General features: G+C 43.1%; 1 protein-coding gene across 2 annotated transcripts in view; it reads left to right on the top strand.

The window, feature by feature from the left end:
- The window catches only part of SPON1 (spondin 1), a 313903-nt gene extending 291751 nt beyond the window's left edge, over positions 1–22152 (top strand). Inside the window, exons 15-17 of one of the 2 annotated variants that reach the window (XM_073018110.1) lie at positions 951–1214; positions 3747–3915; positions 21971–22152. In XM_073018110.1, the coding sequence (XP_072874211.1) occupies positions 951–1214; positions 3747–3910 (428 nt within the window). In that variant the 3' untranslated portion in view covers positions 3911–3915; positions 21971–22152. Of the gene's footprint in view, positions 1–950; positions 1215–3746; positions 5628–21970 lie in introns of those variants that run through there. The other variant, XM_008006181.3, reaches the window with a different exon arrangement.
- Positions 22153–22200: the final 48 nt, after the last annotated feature.

Here is a 22200-nt window from a genome sequence, read left to right as displayed (position 1 = left end):
TGAAGGAAGGGAGAAGAAAACGAAAATGTATGGAGCACTTGCAGGGCTGGGAGCATCTCATTTAATCCTTACAACCTAATGAGAAAAATACCATGATCCCCATTTTGCAGATAAGAAAGCTGCCTGAGCTTCCACAGCGGGGATAAAAGAACTGAAACTATTGAACAAAATGAGGACATCTAGGTCCACCCTGACTTTGGCCTTGCAAGGCCAACAGAGAGCTTGGAATAATTTACCTCCCTGGGACACATCCTGACAGTCAAACTGATGTGTTATTTTCCCTTCACATTTATGAGATGCTGGCTGAGTAAGAATTTACTGGATCTCGTACTGTGATAAACCGTGAAGCACCCCTTGCTCCTGACCCTCTTCTCTACTGAATGTCCCATTTCTGGCTCCTGTGTTTTTTGCATAGACCACCATAGATAGAACACAGGCTGATGTTGGGAATGAAAAGCTGCCAGGCTGTGTGAGAACCAAAATGTCCCTGGTATTGGTCCACAAGGGTCAGCCACCTTTAGCTTACTGACTTGTTCTCTCCAAAGAGCAGCAGGGGGCTTGTTGGCCTTGCTCTGAAAAATATCACCAGTGAGTCTGGGACTGTGGGAGGCTATTCTGTACTTGAAGCTGATCTGACAATATTCTAGGAGTTCACAAAGCAGGGCAAGAGGCTCTGAACACATCTTGAAAGTCCTCCAAAGCCTTCTTGAGTCATAGAGGGAGCACAGAATGGTTGATGACCTGGCACCAAGCCTGCCTCTGCTGCTTACCAACCACAGGGGCTGGAGGAAGTCAGCCTGCCTCTTTGGAGCTTGAGTTTCTTCTGTAAAATGGCATGACACAGCACCTGCTTTGCATTCCTCATAGGCTTCTTGAGATGTTCAAAGGAGTGTGTGACCATATCTTGTTTCAGACATGTGATACACTCATGCCCATCTGTGTCTTGCCAGCCATTGACTGTGAGCTCACCGAGTGGTCCCAGTGGTCGGAATGTAACAAGTCATGTGGGAAAGGCCACGTGATTCGAACCCGGATGATCCAAATGGAGCCTCAGTTTGGAGGTGCACCCTGCCCAGAGACTGTGCAGCGAAAAAAGTGCCGCATCCGGAAATGCCTTCGAAATCCATCCATCCAGAAGCTACGCTGGAGGGAGGCCCGAGAGAGCCGGCGGAGTGAGCAGCTGAAGGAAGAGTCTGAAGGGGAGCAGTTCCCAGGTATGGCTCCCAAGTGTGGGCCTGGGCTGGTCTCCAGGACAGGCAGGGCTCTGCACTGGGCTAAGTCTTGGACCTGTTTAAAAAGAGTCGGGGAGAGTCTGCATTTTCTGGAGTCTTCAGAACACATTTTGATTCTTCAGATCCAAGTTTGTTCCCAAATATTGAGCAAACATAATTTATAAAGGAGATTGGCGGCGGGAGGGTCCTTTATCAAAGAACATTTAGACAACCTAATTACCTGACAAAAATAAATTTTCAAGCAAAGAATCTTTAGGAATTACACAGTTCCTTCTTTTTTACACACATATAAAACCAATGTGTCCAACTTTGCTCAAAGTCAGTTATGACTTAGCAACCCCATTCACTCCTTGCAAAGGGGGAAAATGATACAGATGTGTCAAAGGAATCTTGTTTGCCATTTAGGGAATGTTCCTGAGAATCTCCCAGAACACATCTTCCATTTTAAGGGTTTGGCTCAGACAAGGCAGCCATGGCCTGAGACTTTGATTTTCTTTGCAAGGCTAACCAGAAATTTAGCAGCAGTATCATGTCAGCCTTGAGTTTTATTTCCCCAAGTAATATTGATCCAAGCTGCCAAATAACTAATAGAACAATGCACCAAGTGCTCAGGGAGCTGAGGAATGAGCATCTTACATTGACTGGAGTTCAGGGATATGTTAAAGCAGGGAAAACTAGAGTGGGTCTTGAAAAACCTGGAAGAGTTTGCCACTTAGAAAAGTATATTCCAGGCTGGGCGTGGTGGCTCATGCCTGTAATCCCAGCACTTTGGGAGGCCAAGGTGGGCTGATCACCTGAGGTCAGAAGTTTGAGACCAGCCTGGCCAACATGGTGAAACCCCATCTCTACTAAAAATACAAAAATTAGCCGGGCATGGGGGCACACACCTGTAATCCCAGCTGCTTGGGAGGCTAAAGCAGGAGAATCGCTCGAACTGGGGAGGCAGAGGTTGCAGTGAGCCAAGAGCACGCCATTGCACTCCAGCCTGGGCAACAACAGTGAAACCCCATCTCAAAAACAAAAAAAAGTACACTCCAGGCCACAAGAATAGTCATTACAAAGGCACAGAGATGCCAAAGACCATGATAGGTACAAGTGATAAATGGGATGCAGATGAAGCACAAACCAGGCAGGCAGGAAACCAGGTTGGGATGGTGGGGACCAGACCACAAAAGGCCAGTGGCCCACCAAGGATTTGGGACTTGACTCTGTAGGTGGTTTTAATCAAAAGGGTGACTGTATCAGACCTATTTTGAGTGATCTGGAGGTGGCAAAAACACACACAGAGGCCAGATAGGTTTTATTTGTAACCCAAGAAGACTGTACGTCCCCAAACTCCAGCTTAACTTCAGAGATTTCCAGGACTTTAAAAATCAGAAAACTTGATGTACATGTTAACCTTCACTTTTTTACATGGGCATCTTCTTCAGCACTGAAGCCCCTGGTAGGCATTTTCTTTTTCTTTTAAAGTCCCATTCCTTTTTTTAAAGATGTTCCACCTCCACCTAGGATGATGAGAAATGGAAAAAGTATGAGGAGCTACTTGACCGTTTGGGATCCTTATGATTAGGGAGCTGTTTGCATATCAGTGTTTCTGTTCTACATGGTAGTTAGCCAATCAACAAACGTTCATTAAAGTCAACTATGTGCCAGGTACATACTTGTACCATACATTCCTCCACGACTCTTAGCTGTTGTGTGGTTAGCAAATATCTCATGTGTAACCATAAATGTGATGGGTTCTATAAGAGAGGAATCTAGAGTGCTATGGAAGCAGTAATCAAAAAATCTAATTAATCTCTGGGGGTCAAGGAAGTTTTCTTGGAGAGCAGCATGTTTATGCTGAGTAGGAAGAACAAAAATTGTACTTCTCTATACTTAGCATTTGGGAGCCAAGTACTTGGGGAATAAGGCATAAGAGAAAGCAGGTTAGTGTTCCTTGCATGGCTGCTGCGTAAGTCACCCCAAAACCATCTTTTTAAACAACCACTTAGCATGATTCTGTGGATCAGTGATGTGAACTGGGTCCACTGGATGGTTCTTCTTGGGTCTAGTTTGGACTCATTCACGTGGTTATTACTAGCTGGTGGCACAATTGGGCCAGACCAGCCTCACCTGCATATCTGGGGCCTCATGAGATGGCTGAGGCCTGTCTGCACATGGTCTCTCCAGTGGTCTAGTCAGGCTTGCTTACATGGTAGAAGGGTCCTAGCAGCTTTTAGGCCTGTTTTTGTTCATGTCCCATTGGCCGTAGCAAATCATGTCGTCAAGCCCAGATTCAAGAGGTGGAGAAACAGAGTCTGCCTTTTGATGAGAAGATTCGTGAAGCATTTGTGGCCATTTTTTGCAATCAGTCACATATGACCTAACTGTCCCTAATAAGGACTCTAACCAAATCATTACATACTTGAACAGAGGAGGAGACACACCACATTTCACAGTTCTACTAGAGTTCAGCATTCCTGTTCCGTCCCCAGTTTCTGTAGGCCTAACAAGGCATTCTCATGCTTTCAGGTTGTAGGATGCGCCCATGGACAGCCTGGTCAGAATGCACCAAACTGTGTGGAGGTGGAATTCAGGAACGTTACATGACTGTAAAGAAGAGATTCAAAAGCTCCCAGTTTACCAGCTGCAAAGACAAGAAAGAGATCAGAGCATGCAACGTTCATCCTTGTTAGCAAGGGTACGAGTTCCCCAGGGCTGCACTCTAGATTCCAGAATCACCAATGGCTGGATTATTTGCTTAAGACAATTTAAATTGTGTACACTAGTTTTCATTTTTGCAGTGTGGTTCGCCCAGTAGTCTTGTGGATGCCAGGGACATCCTTTCTGAATACTTCTTGATGGGTACAGGCTGAGTGGGGCACCCTCACCACCAGCCAGCCCTCTTCCTGCACGGGAGTAGTGTCAGCCACCTTGTACTAAACTGAAACATGTCCCCCTGGAGCTTCCACCTGGCCAGGCAGGACGGAGACCTTGACCTCCTCCACATGGAGAGGCAACCATGTCCGGAAGTGACTCTATGCCTGAGTCCCAGGGTGCGGCAGGTAGGAAACATTCCCAATCAGATGAAGAGAGCAAATTCCCCTCATTCTCATCTTTGGCCTGTTCACTGAAACTATTGTTTGCCCATCTCTTCTTAGTGGAACTTGAGGTCTCTGTTCAAGTCTCCTCAGTCATCAATAGTTCCTGGGGAAAACAGAGCCGGTAGACTTCAAAAGGAGAATTGATGTTGGGTGGCTTTTATTCTTCCACTGAGAGATTCGGAATACATTTATCTTACCCCTGATACTGGCTCCTGATGCCCCCCCACAAAAAAATAAATAAATTATGGCTGCTTTATTTAAATGTAAGGTAACTAGTTTTTACACCTGAGATGAAGAATAAGTTTAGAGTATATTTTTCCCTTGCTTTTGGGGTTTGGGGGGAGTATGCACAATTCTTCTAGGAAGCCAACCTTCTGAACTTCTAGGTACTAAATCCTTACTGGAACCAAGACCAAGGAAGCAAAATTGGTCTCTTTAGCAGTCCCATGCCTGAATTTTAAAATCTTCCTATACACATCTAGACTTTCAAGTTTGCAAATCAGTTTTTAGCAAGAAAACATTTTTATTATACAAGCATTTTGCTAAGTCTGCCCAAAGCCCCCCGCAAGGCATTACTTCAACAAAATACAATCTCTCTCTGTAAAGTTATTTTAGTCATGAAATTTTGTACGTAGAGAGAAAAGGTTATCAAGACAGAAAATAAATCTAAGGGAAAGGAATATTATAAGATTAAGCTGAGCAAGCAATTCTGGTGGAAAGCCAAATCTGTCAGTGCTCCACACCAGGGCTGTGGTCCTCCCAAACATGCATAGGAATGGCCACAGGTTTACACTGCCTTCCCAGCAATTATAATAAGCACACCAGATTCAGGGAGACTGACCACCAAGGGATAGTGTAAAAGGACATTTTCTCAGTTGGGTCCATCAGCAGTTTTTCCTCCTGCATTTGTTGTTGAAAACTATTGTTTCATTTCTTTTATAGGCCGTATTACTGCTTAATCCAAATGTGTGCCATTGGTGAGACACATACAATGCTCTCAATACACTAAGAATTTTTATTAAACACATCAGGATATTTCCAAATACAACATACCTTCTTTAACACAAGAGAGACTGTTCCATAAAAATTCACTGGGTCTTTCATGTCTTTAAGCTAAGTAAGTGTTCAGAAGGTTCTTTATATTGTCCTCCTCCATTTTCAATAAAAGAAAGATAGGGCTTTTGCTCCCTTGTTCTTGGAGGGACCATTATTACATCTCGGAACTACTTGTCTCCAACATGTTTTAAATCCTTAAATGAATTGCCTTCTCCCCATAAAAGCATAAAGAAACGCAAAATTTGATTTTCTACTCGGGGGGAAAAAAGTCCTCATATAGAAGTGCCCACTTTTGCAATGTTTTTCTAAGCTATCTAAATAACTCTCAACCCATGATACAGTTCCTTAAAACGGTGATTCCTAATCCAAGGACAAGCCACCCAGTGTCTCATGTTCTTACTTGATCCCAGTTGGGTACGTGTAAAATCCTGATTTGGGAGACTTAAAACCAGGTTAATGGCTAAGAATGGGTAACATGACTCTTGCTGCGTTGTTATTTTTTGTTTGCAATGGGGAATTTATAAGAAGCATCAAGTCTCTTTCTTACCAAAGTCTTGTTAGGTGGTTTATAGTTCTTCTGGCTAACAAATCATTTTGGAAATAAAGACTTTTTACTACAAAAATGAAATGTTTGGACTTCCACTTGAGATAGTAAAGAGAGTATTAGACACCCAGTAAAAACTGCCATATAAAGAAGTTGTAATTGTTTGTTGTGTATATTTTTTTTTCAATGCCAAACCAGCTGTGATCCAATTTACATCCACATTTTAGGTTCAACAGCAAGAAGTTCAGAGACAGATTTCCCAACCAGACATTGGGTCACTCACTGGTCACCTTGCCAGTGCATTTTATTTGAAGGGAATCTGTTGTAGCAAATGGGAATAAACCTGGGCTTCTATAGACCCAGAACTGAAAAAATAAACATCTGTGCTGTTTTTAATTTGAACTTTGCGTATTGAACATATTTTAGGGATACTCAAAGTCTATGTACTCCCTCCAGGAAGGGTACATTACACATTCTCACATGACTATAGCTCTCCAGAAATAGGTCAAGTGCATGGCTAAAATGTACTATGGCTTGAGTTTGTTCCCACCAAAACTCGTGTTTGAAATTTGATGCCCAAGGTGGCTGCGTTGGGAGGTGGGCCTAGTGGGAAGGGTTTGGGTCATGCAGGCATCTCCCTCATGAATGGCTTGGTAACACTGTAGTGAAGGAGTTCTAACTCTCTCTAGACTGAATTAGTTCTCACAGAATTGTTCCCATGGGAGTAGGTTGTTACGAAGCTAGGATGCCCCTTGGTTTTGCCTCTTCAAACACATCCATGTCCCTTTTGACCTTCCCCGCTATGTTATGGCACACCATGAAAAGCCTTCAACAGAAACGCAAGAGATGCTGGCAACATGCTTCTGGTACTTCCTAGCCTGAAGAACCATAAGCTAAATAAACCTCTTTTCTTTATAAATTACCCAGCCTAAGGTACTGTTATAGCAACATTAAAAGGACTAAGATGAATATCAATATACAAAAACTCAAATTATTTCTGTGACTTCTGTTTAACCCACATTTCAGACGACAGTTAAAAAATAAAAATTTTTTGCGAGATGTAGTTTTGCTCTTGTTGCCCAGGCTGAAGTACAATGGCGCAATCTCGGTTCACTGCAACCTCTGCCTCCCCAGTTCAAGCAATTCTCCAGCCTCAGCCTCCTGAGTAGCTGGGACTACAGGCATGTGCCACCACACCTGGCTAATTTTTTGTATTTTTAGTAGAGACAGGGTTTCTCCAATGTTGGTCAGTCTGGTCTCAAACTCCCGACCTCAGGTGATTCGTCTGCCTTGGCCTCCCAAAGTGCTGGGATTACAGGCTTGAGCTACCGCGCCCAGCCAAAAAAATAATTTTTTTAAATAAAAGAAATTATTTTTTTAAATAAAAGGCAACTTGGCAAAACCCTGTCTATATAAAAAATACAAAAATTGTCTGGGCGCAGTGGCTCACGCCTGTAATCCCAACAGGCTTTGGGAGGCAGAGGTGGTGGATCACCTGAGGTCAGGAGTTTGAGACTAGCCTGGCCAACGTGGTGAAACCCCGTCTCTACAAAAAATACAAAAATCAGCTGAGCATGGTGGTGTGTGCCTGTAGTTCCAGCTACTCGGGAGGCTGTGGCAAGTGAATCACTTGAACCAGGGAGGCAGAGGTTGCAGTGAGCCAAGGTTGCGCCACCGCACTCAAGCCTGGGCAACAGAGCAAGACCCGGTCTCAAAAATAAATAAATAAATAAATAAATAAATAAATAAATAAATAGGCGTGGTGGTACGTGCCTATAGTCCCAGCTACACTGGAAGCTGAGGTGAATCACCTGAACCCAGGAGGTAGTCTGCTGTGGGCCATGTTCATAACACTGCACTCCAGCCTGAATGACACAGCAGGACTGTCTCAAAAAAAATCAGAAAGCTCAAAGACCTGTAGAAAGGTCTCTCATCAGTTTATAATGGAATCTGACCATTAAAAGAGCTCAGCTTTGGAAGTTCAGCTACAAAGAAGCTAAATATTTATTCCCTAACAATACAGACTCTGTTGTTTAAAAAAAAAAAAAAAAAAAAAAAAAAAAAAAACCTAAACATTAATGTTTAATCACTAATTATAGCATAGACTCAAGGAAGACACAGTCATTTCCTCTATTTTGTTATGTGGTGCCATCAGTTTTAATAAGAGAATGATTCATTTTGTTCTTCATATTGCCCAACATAGGGAGAATAAAAATAAATCCCTTTTGAAAATGAGATGCAGTAACAAATTATAAATAGCAGCTGAATGCTAATTAGCATGAAGCTAATTCTTCAATTTACATCCTTTGAAATCTGAAAGCAAAAGATCCACACTAAAATGTCAAATTTAAATAATGACATCCTGCTTTAGAAACCCGGTTGGTTCAGAAGGCTTCACACGCTCTGTAGGGTGGAGAGCAGAGGTTGTGTCATGGTTCAGCACCAGGGACCTAGGTTCAAACCACTGCTGCACCTGAGTACCTGTGAGGGTTGGGGCCAGTTGTTCTACCTTTTCTGGCCTTAGGCTTCAACACAAGCTCTCTCATACTAGCAGTCGCCTCTACTCCACCTCCACAATTTAGACAATTCTTACACGTGGGTCTTGATGGTACCCTGTTGTAGGACTCATTGAAAGCCAACTGCATTCCACCCAACCCTCACTTCATAAATGAGTAAATGCATGCACTGTGTGAAGCTGGTTTGGGTTGCACTTCTGTCACTTATAACTGAAAATGTCATGACAAATAAAATATGCATGCATAATTTTACAGTTATCAGAGCAAAATGAAATTTGTCTTCACTTAACATTCATAATATTCATAACGTCTTAACACTAGATAGCATTCATTAACATTTTCTCATACTGTTCTAAATACTTGTCTTTATAACTGATTGGTAATAATTCTCATATTTTAAGCAGTTGCATGTTTATGCAATTTTTCTTTACCTCAAATAATTTGTAAGTATTCACAGAAAAGGGTGAAAACATCTTATTCAAGTCTATTGACTCCTTCACAACACCTGGAATTGGTGTAAGCATCGTTCCTCTTTTTCTAGTGTTGGAATGCAACTGTTACTCAGTGGTCCTAATCTGGAATCACTAGCCTACAGAAGTCATCAAAAGAGCCACCTGTGAAAAACACTTGACTCTCCTGCTCCCTTCCCCACTCACTACACTAGTGCTGCCCAAATCAAGACCTGCAGCCTGATAACATCCACAAATGATAAAGAAACTGAAAGCAAGTGTTCAGAAACTTTTGACACTGCCATGATATATAGGAGAATGATTATTTTCCAAATAATTCATTTTTTACAACATTTAGCAAAGTATCAGTCCACAACACTGGAGACTAACAACCTTTTAACCTGGCCCTACAATGCAGATAGTCTTGAGAAGCTGCACTGCGCCATTCTCCCCCATCAGAAAGGCATGTGCTAACCTGCGAACTAGGTTTCTAAATCTCTCAAACGCTAAAGGTGTTAATATCTAGTTCCAGATCTGTATACCTCCATATCTGTGACTAAGTAACTTGCAGTGGCTTATTCTTATTCCTCTAACCTCCTACCCCATAAAACAAGATAACTTCCCCATCTTGCCCTGCTTTTGCCACAGAATTTCTCAAAATAGTCCACACTTACTTCCTCCACATCCTTAGCCTCCAATCACACCTCAACTCACTGTCATCTGGTTTCTACAACCAGAAGACTGAAATAAATATAAGGAAATCATCAGCAACCCGCACAAGACCAGGGCAGCCTCACTCCCCCATCCTCTGCACAGCACTCAATGCTTTCCACCACCTCCGTGGCTTCCTTCACAAAACAGCCTCATGGTTCTCTCCAGTTTCTGGCTACTTCTCTTGGCTTTTTGCTGCCTCTTAATCTTCTACCTCCCATGTTTGTTTTCCCCAAAGTTTTACCCATGGACCCTCTCCTCAGACACACTCTTCCTGGAGGATATTACCCATTCTTATCTCATTACTAAGCTCAAAAGAGACAAATTCTAAATTTGCATTCCTAGTCCTAGCCTCCTCTTTTGGCCTCCAATTCCCATACCCCATTCCCAAATGCCTCCTGGACTAACCCTGTATGGGACTGTCACATAAGTTTCTATCACTACAGAGTTGCCTATACTTCTTATTTTAATAGCACCACCACCTTCCTGGTCACCCAGACAGTATTTTGAAGACTCCAACATCACTTGGATATCCTTCCAATGTTCAGTCTCCTTCTCCCCATGTCACTGCAGTTCAGGTTTTCATCATCTCCGTTTCTGAAATCATCCATTCATCAAATGGCTTTTCAGCACATGCCAGGCAATATAAACACAACAGACATGATTCTGCCCTCACTGCGTTTATACTAAGCGGACAGATTCCATGATTCCAACAACCTCTAAAGGACTGCCAAATTTGCACTTCTCTGCCATTATGCTACCACTAGATTAGATCCAGGCACCTCCTGTTTAGAATCCTTGGCAATTTCCCATTATATACAGAAGGGTCATCCTATTTAAAGCCCTCTACAACCTGATCCCAGTCTACTTTATCATATTTTTTTCCCATTGCATGTAGAATCTTTTTAGGCCAACGTTCCAGTCCAGAATACACCCTGCATTCTGCCAACTCTGGGCCTTTCCCATCTTTCCACCCTCACTCTTCTCTCCTCTCCATCTCAAATCCTACCAATCCATCAAGCTCCAGCTTAAACACCAATTCTAATTAAGAAGTTCCCTCAGATTTTCCAGGAGGAATAGATGCTACAATCCCTTCTGCGGGACTTGACAACACTTTTTGAATGCTTTTCCTACTCTGCCTTGAAAGTGGGTCCCAGCATTTGTTTGTATCACTCTAAAACTTCCTGCACTAGACTCTTGAGTAATTTGAAAAAAAGGAAAATCTCCACATTTATCCATTTCCCCAGAATGCCTATTACTGCCGTGAACAAAAAAAAAAAAAAACACAAAACACACACACAAAAAACTATATGCTCAGTCAAGTATTTTTAATTAAAATACCTTTTGCTAAAAATTGCTTTGCTAAAAATTGCTTTTGCTTTGAAATTTTAGAAGCAGTCACTGGTTAAATACCCTTAAGTGATTAAGTGATGCGTTTGAAAAAGACCACTTGATTATCATCTCCTTCTATTTACCTGCCAGTTATTCAGGATGGTCTCAATCTCTTGATCTCACGATCCGCCAGCACTTTGGAAGGCCTGAGGCGGGTGGATCACCTGAGATCAGGAGTTCAAAACCAACCTGACCAACATGACGAAACCTCATCTCTCCTAAAAATAGAAAAATTAGCCAGCTGTGGTGGCACATGCCTGTAATCCCGGCTACTCAAGAGTCTGAGGCAGGAGAATCACCTGAACCCAGGAGGCGGAGGCTGCAGTGAGCCAAGATTGCGCCACTCCACTCCAGTCTGGACAACAGAGCGAAACTCCATCTAAAAATAAATAAATAAATAAAGAGATGGGGTCTCACTATAAGGCTGATCATCGGATCATAGCTCTACTGCTGCCTCAAACTTCCTGGGCTAAAATCCTCCTCCCACCTCAGTCCCCAGAGTAGCTGAGACTACAGGCATATGCCACCATACCCAGCTAATTTCTATTTTTACTTTTTTTTATAGAGACAGGATCTGGCTATGTTGCCTGGGCTGGTCTTGAACTCTTGGTCTCAAGCAACCCACGTGTCTTGTCGTCTCAAAGTGCTGGGATTACAGGCATGAGACACTATGCTTGGCTCCCACTTACCTGTTAAATGGAATCATTACATATAGCATACAGCTATGGGAAAAGAAAGAAAATGAATTAAAACAAGTGGTGATAAACAGAAGAGGAGCAAGCTAGACTTTAAGTATATACAACCTTGTTACATCAAATTTTAAGTCAAATGATAAAATAATAAGGGCATAATGTATGTCAATAAGGGCATAATGTCCAACTCTGAGATACTGTAAATCTCTAAACAAACAATATAGGAAGAAAACACCTAGAACAGAAATTCATGACGATCCATTCAGGAAATGCTGTCTGAAAGAACTTCCACATAAAGAGACTTAAGAGATTCTAAAGAATCACTCAAATGCTAAATGTGCTATAAAGCAGAGCTGGCAAACCATGGCCTGTCGGTCAAATCCATCCCACCATCTGCTTTTGTACAGAATGGTTTTCATAATTGCAAAAGGAGAGTCATATTTCATGACATATGACAATGACATGAAACACAAACATCAGTATACACAAAGTTTTACTGGAACACGCCCACATTCATTCGTTTAGACATTGCTTATGGCTGCTTCAGTGCTATAACAGCAGGCTAGAGTAGTTGGGACAGAGATACAGCCTGCAAAGCCCAAGATGACTTACAATCCAGCCCTTTATGAAAAAATTTGCCAACGCCCAATTATAGAGAAAAAATGGCCACACAGACAAGGACTATTCATTCCATGAGACTGGCCACTCTTTGTAAGAAAAGTTTCAAGTGAGAGATTTAAAAAGCTACAAGGCAAATGGGAAAGACTTCTACTTCCAATCACGATGGAGTAACAAGAACCAGATTTACCCTCCTATCTTAGACAATTTAAAAACTGGACTAGGCCGGGCACAGTGGCTCACACCTGTAATCCCAGCACTTTGGAAGGCTGAGGCAGGCAGATTACGAGGTCAGGAGTTTGAAATCAGCCTGGCCAACATGGTGAAACCCCGTCTCTACTAAAAATACAAAAATTACCTGGGCGTGGTGGTGCGAGCCTGTAATCCCACTTACTCAGGAGGCTGAGGCAGGAGAATTGCTTGAACTTGGGAGTCAGAGGTTGCAGTGAGCCAAGATCGCACCACTGCACTCCAGCCTGGGCAACAGAACACGACTTCGTCTCAGAAAAAAAAAAAAAAAAAAAAAAACTGGACGAGCCCGGTGCGGTGGTTCACGCCTGTAATCCCAGCACTTTGGGAGGCCGAGGCAGGCGGATCACCTGAGGTCAGGAGTTCAAGACCGGAGTGGCCAACATGATGAAGCCCTGTCTCTAGTAAAAATACAAAAATCAGCCAGGCGTGGTGGCGCATGCCTGTAATCCTAGCTATTTGGGAGGCTGAGACAGGAGAATCGCTTGAACCCAGGAGGCAGAGGTTGCAGTGAGCCGAGATCGCACCACTGCACTCCAGCCTGGGCAACAAAGCAAGACTCTGTCTCCAAAAAAAAAAAAAAAAAAAAAAAAACCTGGACTAGATACATTAAACAACTGTTTTCAGACATTGTACACCAGGCAGCAAAGGACTACAATCCTCATGGAAAGGAAAGAAGTAGGGTAAGCCTCAACACTGCACTGGCCATCTGCCTGGAGGCACACTCCAGACTGTAGAGGGGATGGGGGATTCCGTGTAGGACACAAAGGTTTCTCTGAGCTGAAAGGAGACATTAAAGAACAGAAGTCTGAAGCAACTAGAAGTCACAGGACAAAGTTGTGGTGAGAAGACAGCTACACATAAAAAGAGATCCAAAAACATGCATAGAGTCTATGAGTCTTTGCGGAATATCAAGATACACATGTCTAGGATGAAAACTCCAGGAGGTTAGGCAAAGAATGACCCAGGAGCTGTGAACAGAATGGTTCCATAGAGCTCACATGGGGCTGGGAATTCTTCAGGTTCCCACAAGCCAAACTGATAATTCAGGGCATTCAGCAGAGAGACCCCAAAAGAGTCATACTTTAGTAGTGGAGCTAAACTAGCCTGGGAAAAAGGCTACTTGAGGCTGCATTAGCTTTCAAAGAAGTCTTGAAAGGATCAAACTGAAGTGCAGCTAGTAAATTAACGATCAGAACGAAACCCGACAAAGAAGACAACAAAATCTAGACACCCAACAACATAAAATACACAATGTCCTTCATCCAACCAAACTTACTTGGCATGTGAAAAAACAGAAAAAATGGGACCTGTAACTAGAGAAAAATCAGTCAGTAGAAACAAATCCAAAAATTAGACAAGCAATAGAATCAGCAAAGACATTAAAACAGCTGTTATAATCACATTCAAATATTCAAAGCAGTCTTTCTCAATCACAGTTCTGTGAGAGAACTGAGCCCCACAGAAAGTTATTTGAGTGACTATTTTCTTGATTTTCCCAAGAATGGTACATGACTGTACCATTCTAGAGGCAAAGGTACAATGCAAATTATCTAGATGCAACTTGAGCCCTAATGCCGTATCTGTTGTGTGTTAAGGGCTCAATGTTGTGCAAAACCAGTTGAGAGGGGCTGGTTAAGAGGAATACATGAACACAATGAGGAGAGAAGCAGAATATATATAAAAAAGACCCAAATACAATTTTTCAAGGGGGAAAAAAAACACAAAAATTCAAAATGAAAATTCACTGGATAGGATTCATAGCAGATTAAACAGCAGAAGAAATGGTTATGGGGATTGGGTGCGGTGCCTCATGCCTATAATCCAAACCCTTTGGGAGGCTGAGGCAGGCAGACAGCTTGAGTCCAGGAGTTTGAGACCAGCTTAGGCAACAGGGCAAGACCTTGTCTCCACACAAAGTACAAAAAGTAGCCAGGTGTGGTGGCATGCGCTTCTGTACTCCCACCTACTCAAGAGGCTTAAGTGGGAGGATGACTTTGAACCTGAGGCAGGTTGCAGTGAGCCAAGATGGCGCCACTGCACTCCAACCTGGGCAACAGAGCAAGACCCTGTCTCTACTAAAGGAGGGGAAGAGGAGGGGGAGGGGGACGGGAGGTGGAAGGTAGAGGATGGGGAGGGGAGAGGGGAGGAGGAGTGGAAGGGGAGGGGGTGGAGGGGAAGGGGAGGGGGAGGAGGAGGGGAAAGGGAGTTGGTGGGGGAAGGCAGGGAGGGAGAGGGCAGGGGGAGGGGGAAGGCAGGGAAGGGGAAAGGGGGAAGGCAGGGAAGAGGAGGGGAAGAGGGGAAGGGGAGGGGTGAGGGGGAGGGGAGGGGGAGGGGAGGGGTAAGGCAGGGAAGAGGAAGAGGAGGGGAAGGGGAGGGGGAGGGGGGAGGCAGGGAAGAGGAGGGGAGGGGGAGGGGGAGGGGGGAGGCAGGGAAGAGGAGGGGAGGGGAAGGGGGGAGGCAGGGAAGAGGAGGGGAGGGGGAGGGGGAGGGGGAGTGGCGAGGGGGGAGGGGGAGGGGGAGGGGAGGGAGGGGGGGGGAGAGAGAGAGAGAGAGAGAGAGAGACAGAGACAGGGAGGGAGGGAGGGAGATGGGACTTGAAGATGTAGTAACAAAAATAATCTGGCCAGGCACGGTGGCTCACGCCTGTAATCTCAGCACTTTGGGAGGCCAAGGTGGGTGGATCACAAGGTCAGGAGTTCAAGACCAGCCTGGCCAAGATGGTAAAACCCCATCTCTACTAACAATACAAAAATTATCTAGGCGTGGTGGCAGGCGCCTGTAATCCCAGCTACTCAGGAGGCTGAGGCAGAGAACTGCTTGAACCCAGTAGGCAGAGGCTGCAGTGAGACGAGATTATGCCACTGCACTCCAGCCTGGGCGACAGAGCGAGACTCTGTCTCAAAAAAATAATAACAATAATCCAAAGTAGGAATAGGAACAGCTCCAGTCTCCAACTCACAGCGCGAGCGACACAGAAGACTGGTGATTTCTGCATTTTCAACTGAGGTACTGGGTTCATCTCACTGGGGAGTGCCAGACGATCGGTGCTGGTCAGCTGCTGCAGCCCGACCAGCTAGAGCTGAAGCAGGGCGAGGCATTGCCTCACCTGGAAAGCGCAAGGGGGAAGGGAATCCCTTTTCCTAGCCAGAGGACCTGAGACACACAACACCTGGAAAATCGGGTAACTCCCACCCCAATACTGCGCTTTAAGCAAACAGGCACACCAGGAGATCATATCCCACACCTGGCCGGGAGGGTCCCACACCCACGGAGCCTCCCTCATTGCTAGCACAGCAGTCTGTGATCTACCGGCAAGGCAGCAGCGAGGCTGGGGGAGGGGCGCCCACCATTGCTGACGCTTAAGTAGGTAAACAAAGCTGCTGGGAAGCTCGAACTGGGTGGAGCTCACAGCAGCTCAAGGAAACCTGCCTGTCTCTGTAGACTCCACCTCTGGGGACAGGGCACAGTAAACAATAACAACAGAAAGCTCTGCAGACGCAAATGACTCTGTCTGACAGCTTTGAAGAGAGCAGTGGATCTCCCAACACCGAGGTTGAGATCTGAGAAGGGACAGACTCCCTGCTCAAGTGGGTCCCTGACCCCTGAGTAGCCTAACTGGGAGACATCCCCCACTAGGGGCAGTCTGACACCCCACACCTCACAGGGTGGAGTACACCCCTGAGAGGAAGCTTCCAAAGCAAGAATCAGACAGGTACACTCGCTGTTCAGAAATATTCTATCTTCTGCAACCTCTGCTGCTGATACCCAGGCAAATAGGGTCTGGAGTGGACCTCAAGCAATCTCCAACAGACCTACAGCTGAGGGTCCTGACTGTTAGAAGGAAAACTATCAAACAGGAAGGACACCTACACCAAAACCCCATCAGTACATCACCATCATCAAAGACCAGAGGCAGATAAAACCACAAAGATGGGGAAAAAGCAGGGCAGAAAAGCTGGTAATTCAAAAAATAAGAGTGCATCTCCCCCGGCAAAGGAGCGCAGCTCATCGCCAGCAACGGATCAAAGCTGGACGGAGAATGACTTCGACGAGATGAGAGAAGAAGGCTTCAGTCCATCAAATTTCTCAGAGCTAAAGGAGGAATTACGTACCCAGCGCAAAGAAACTAAAAATCTTGAAAAAAAAGTGGAAGAATTGATGGCTAGAGTAATTAATGCAGAGAAGCTCATAAACGAAATGAAAGAGACGAAAACCATGACACGAGAAATACGTGACAAATGCACAAGCTTCAGTAACCGACTCGATCAACTGGAAGAAAGAATGTCAGTGATTGATGATCAAATGAATGAAATGAAGCGAGAAGAGAAACCAAAAGAAAAAAGAAGAAAAAGAAATGAACAAAGCCTGCAAGAAGTATGGGATTATGTAAAAAGACCAAATCTACGTCTGATTGGGGTGCCTGAAAGTGAGGGGGAAAATGGAACCAAGTTGGAAAACACTCTTCAGGATATCATCCAGGAGAACTTCCCCAACCTAGTAGGGCAGGCCAACATTCAGATCCAGGAAATACACAGAACGCCACAAAGATACTCCTGGAGAAGAGCAACTCCAAGACACATAATTGCCAGATTCACCAAAGTTGAAATGAAGGAAAAAATCTTAAGGGCAGCCAAAGAGAAAGGTCGGGTTACCCACAAAGGGAAGCCCATCAGACTAACAGCAGATCTCTCGGCAGAAACTCTTCAAGCCAGAAGAGAGTGGGGGCCAATATTCAACATTCTTAAAGAAAAGAATTTTCAACCCAGAATTTTATATCCAGCCAAACTAAGTTTCATAAGTGAAGGAGAAATAAAATCCTTTACAGATAAGCAAATGCTTAGAGATTTTGTCACCACTAGGCCTGCCTTACAAGAGACCCTGAAGGAAGCACTAAACATGGAAAGGAACAACCGGTACCAGCCATTGCAAAAACATGCCAAAATGTAAAGACCATCGAGGCTAGGAAGAAACTGCATCAACTAACGAGCAAAATAACCAGTTAATATCATAATGGCAGGATCAAGTTCACACATAACAATCTTAACCTTAAATGTAAATGGACTAAATGCTCCAATTAAAAGACACAGACTGGCAAACTGGATAAAGAGTCAAGACCCATCAGTCTGCTGTATTCAGGAGACCCATCTCACATGCAGAGACATACATAGGCTCAAAATAAAGGGATGGAGGAAGATTTACCAAGCAAATGGAGAACACAAAAAAGCGGGGGTTGCAATACTAGTCTCTGATAAAACAGACTTTAAACCATCAAAGATCAAAAGAGACAAAGAAGGCCATTACATAATGGTAAAGGGATCAATTCAACAGGAAGAGCTAACTATCCTAAATATATATGCACCCAATACAGGAGCACCCAGATTCATAAAGCAAGTCCTTAGAGACTTACAAAGAGACTTAGACTCCCATACAATAATAATGGGAGACTTCAACACTCCACTGTCAACATTAGACAGATCAACGAGACAGAAACTTAACAAGGATAAGCAGGAATTGAACTCATCTCTGCAGCAAGCAGACCTAATAGACATCTATAGAACTCTCCACCCCAAATCAACAGAATATACATTCTTCTCAGCACCACATCGTACTTACTCCAAAATTGACCACGTAATTGGAAGTAAAGCACTCCTCAGCAAATGTACAAGAACAGAAATTATAACAAACTGTCTCTCAGACCACAGTGCAATCAAACTAGAACTCAGGACTAGGAAACTCAATCAAAACCGCTCAACTACATGGAAACTGAACAACCTGCTCCTGAATGACTACTGGGTACATAACGAAATGAAGGCAGAAATAAAGATTTCTTTGAAACCAATGAGAACAAAGATACAACATACCAGAATCTCTGGGACACATTTAAAGCAGTGTGTAGAGGGAAATTTATAGCACTAAATGCCCACAAGAGAAAGCAGGAGAGATCTAAAATTGACACTCTAACATCGCAATTAAAAGAACTAGAGAAGCAAGAGCAAACACATTCGAAAGCTAGCAGAAGGCAAGAAATAACTAAGATCAGAGCAGAACTGAAGGAGATAGAGACACAAAAAAACCCTCCAAAAAATCAATGAATCCAGGAGTTGGTTTTTTGAAAAGATCAACAAAATTGACAGACCACTAGCAACACTAATAAAGAAGAAAAGAGAGAAGACTCAAATCGACGCAATTAAAAATGATAAAGGGGATATCACCACCGACCCCACAGAAATACAAACTACCATCAGAGAATACTATAAACACCTCTACGCAAATAAACTGGAAAATCTAGAAGAAATGGATAATTTCCTGGACACTTACACTCTTCCAAGACTAAACCAGGAAGAAGTTGAATCCCTGAATAGACCAATAGCAGGCTCTGAAATTGAGGCAATAATTAATAGCCTACCAACCAAAAAAAGTCCAGGACCAGATGGATTCACAGCTGAATTCTACCAAAGGTACAAGGAGGAGTTGGTACCATTCCTTCTGAAACTATTCCAATCAATAGAAAAAGAGGGAATCCTCCCTCACTCATTTTATGAGGCCAACATCATCCTGATACCAAAGCCTGGCAGAGACACAACAAAAAAAGAGAATTTTAGACCAATATCCCTGATGAACATCGATGCAAAAATCCTCAATAAAATACTGGCAAACCGGATTCAGCAACACATCCAAAAGCTTATCCACCATGATCAAGTGGGCTTCATCCCTGGGATGCAAGGCTGGTTCAACATTCACAAATCAATAAACATAATCCAGCATATAAACAGAACCAAAGACAAGAACCACATCATTATCTCAATAGATGCAGAAAAGGCTTTTGACAAAATTCAACAGCCCTTCATGCTAAAAACGCTCAATAAATTCGGTATTGATGGAACGTACCTCAAAATAATAAGAGCTATTTATGACAAACCCACAGCCAATATCATACTGAATGGGCAAAAACTGGAAAAATTCCCTTTGAAAACTGGCACAAGACAGGGATGCCCTCTCTCACCACTCCTATTCAACATAGTGTTGGAAGTTCTGGCTAGGACAATCAGGCAAGAGAAAGAAATCAAGGGGATTCAGTTAGGAAAAGAAGAAGTCAAATTGTCCCTGTTTGCAGATGACATGATTGTATATTTAGAAAACCCCATTGTCTCAGCCCAAAATCTCAAGCTGATAAGCAACTTCAGCAAAGTCTCAGGATACAAAATTAATGTGCAAAAATCACAAGCATTCTTATACACCAGTAACAGACAAACAGAGAGCCAAATCAGGAATGAACTTCCATTCACAATTGCTTCAAAGAGAATAAAATACCTAGGAATCCAACTTACAAGGGATGTAAAGGACCTCTTCAAGGAGAACTACAAACCACTGCTCAGTGAAATCAAAGAGGACACAAACAAATGGAAGAACATACCATGCTCATGGATAGGAAGAATCAATACCGTGAAAATGGCCATACTGCCCAAGGTAATTTATAGATTCAATGCCATCCCCATCAAGCTACCAATGAGCTTCTTCACAGAATTGGAAAAAACTGCTTTAAAGTTCATATAGAACCAAAAAAGAGCCCGCATCTCCAAGACAATCCTAAGTCAAAAGAACAAAGCTGGAGGCATCACGCTACCTGACTTCAAACTATACTACAAGGCTACAGTAACCAAAACAGCAAGGTACTGGTACCAAAACAGAGATATAGACCAATGGAACAGAACAGAGCCCTCAGAAATAATACCACACATCTACAGCCATCTGATCTTTGACAAACCTGAGAGAAACAAGAAATGGGGAAAGGATTCCCTATTTAATAAATGGTGCTGGGAAAATTGGCTAGCCATAAGTACAAAGCTGAAACTGGATCCTTTCCTTACTCCTTATACGAAAATTAATTCAAGATGGATTAGAGACTTAAATGTTAGACCTAATACCATAAAAATCCTAGAGGAAAACCTAGGTAGTACCATTCAGGACATAGGCATGGGCAAAGACTTCATGTCTAAAACACCAAAAGCAACAGCAGCAAAAGCCAAAATTGACAAATGGGATCTCATTAAACTAAAGAGCTTCTGCACAGCAGAAGAAACTACCATCAGAGTGAACAGGCAACCTACAGAATGGGAGAAAATTTTTGCAATCTACTCATCTGACAAAGGGCTAATATCCAGAACCTACAAAGAACTCAAACAAATTTACAAGAAAAAAACAAACAACCCCATCCAAAAGTGGGCAAAGGATATGAACAGACATTTCTCAAAAGAAGACATTCATACAGCCAACAGACACATGAAAAAATGCTCATCATCACTGGCCATCAGAGAAATGCAAATCAAAACCACAATGAGATACCATCTCACACCAGTTAGAATGGCGATCATTCAAAAGTCAGGAAACACCAAGTTCTGGAGAGGATGTGGAGAAATAGGAACACTTTTACACTGTTGGTGGGATTGTAAACTAGTTCAACCATTATGGAAAACAGTATGGCAATTCCTCAAGGATCTAGAACTAGATGTACCATATGACCCAGCCATCCCATTACTGGGTATATACCCAAAGGATTATAAATTATGCTGCTATAAAGACACATGCACACGTATGTTTATTGCAGCACTATTCACAATAGCAAAGACTTGGAATCAACCCAAATGTCCATCAGTGACAGATTGGATTAAGAAAATGTGGCACATATACACCATGGAATACTATGCAGCCATAAAAAAGGATGAGTTTGTGTCCTTTGTAGGGACATGGATGCAGCTGGAAACCATCATTCTTAGCAAACTATCACAAGAACAGAAAACCAAACACCGCATGTTCTCACTCATAGGTGGGAACTGAACAATGAGATCACTTGGACTCGGGAAGGGGAACATCACACACCGGGGCCTATCATGGGGAGTGGGGAGGGGGGAGGGATGGCATTGGGAGTTATACCTGATGTAAATGACGAGTTGATGGGTGCAGCACACCAACATGGCACAAGTATACATATGTAACAAACCTGCACGTTGTGCACATGTACCCTACAACTTAAAGTATAATAATAATAAATAAATTTAAAAAATAATAATAATAAAATAAAATAAATAAAAATAAATAAATAAATAAATAATAATAATAATCCAAAGTAAAGCATAAAGAGGAAAAAAGGTGAAGTGAGATAATAAAAGTAGATGGATTTCTCATTAAATCTGGATATTATGTAAGCAATCTTTTGTTATCTGAAGTTAACTAAAACAAACTTTGCCAACTGAAAGTACTACCGAGGATACATGATAGTGCTACAGTAACAAAGGCCACAGGATAAACATGGTATCTTCCTGGGCAGTAATTGTACAAGAAGACCTGGAAGATAATTCCATATCAACATAATTATACTATCAAGTACAGCATATAATTATACAATTTTTTTTTTTTTTTTTTAGAGACAGAGTCTCAATCTGTCACCCAGGCTGGAGAGCAATGGCACGATCTCGGCTCACTGCAACCTCCGCTTCCTGAATTCAAGCGATTCTCCTGTCGCAGCCTCCCAAGTAGCTGGAATTACAAGCACCCACCACCATGCCCGGCTAATTTTTGTATTTTTAGTAGACATGGGATTTCACCATGTTGGTCAGGCTGGTCTCAAACTCCTGACCTCAGGTGATCCACCTGC

Source organism: Chlorocebus sabaeus, chromosome 1 (genome assembly GCF_047675955.1).
Source record: "Chlorocebus sabaeus isolate Y175 chromosome 1, mChlSab1.0.hap1, whole genome shotgun sequence".
Taxonomy (NCBI): Eukaryota; Metazoa; Chordata; class Mammalia; order Primates; family Cercopithecidae; genus Chlorocebus; species Chlorocebus sabaeus.
The sequence above is the reverse complement of the archived record's forward strand: the minus strand, read 5'-3'. Positions and strand labels throughout refer to the sequence as shown.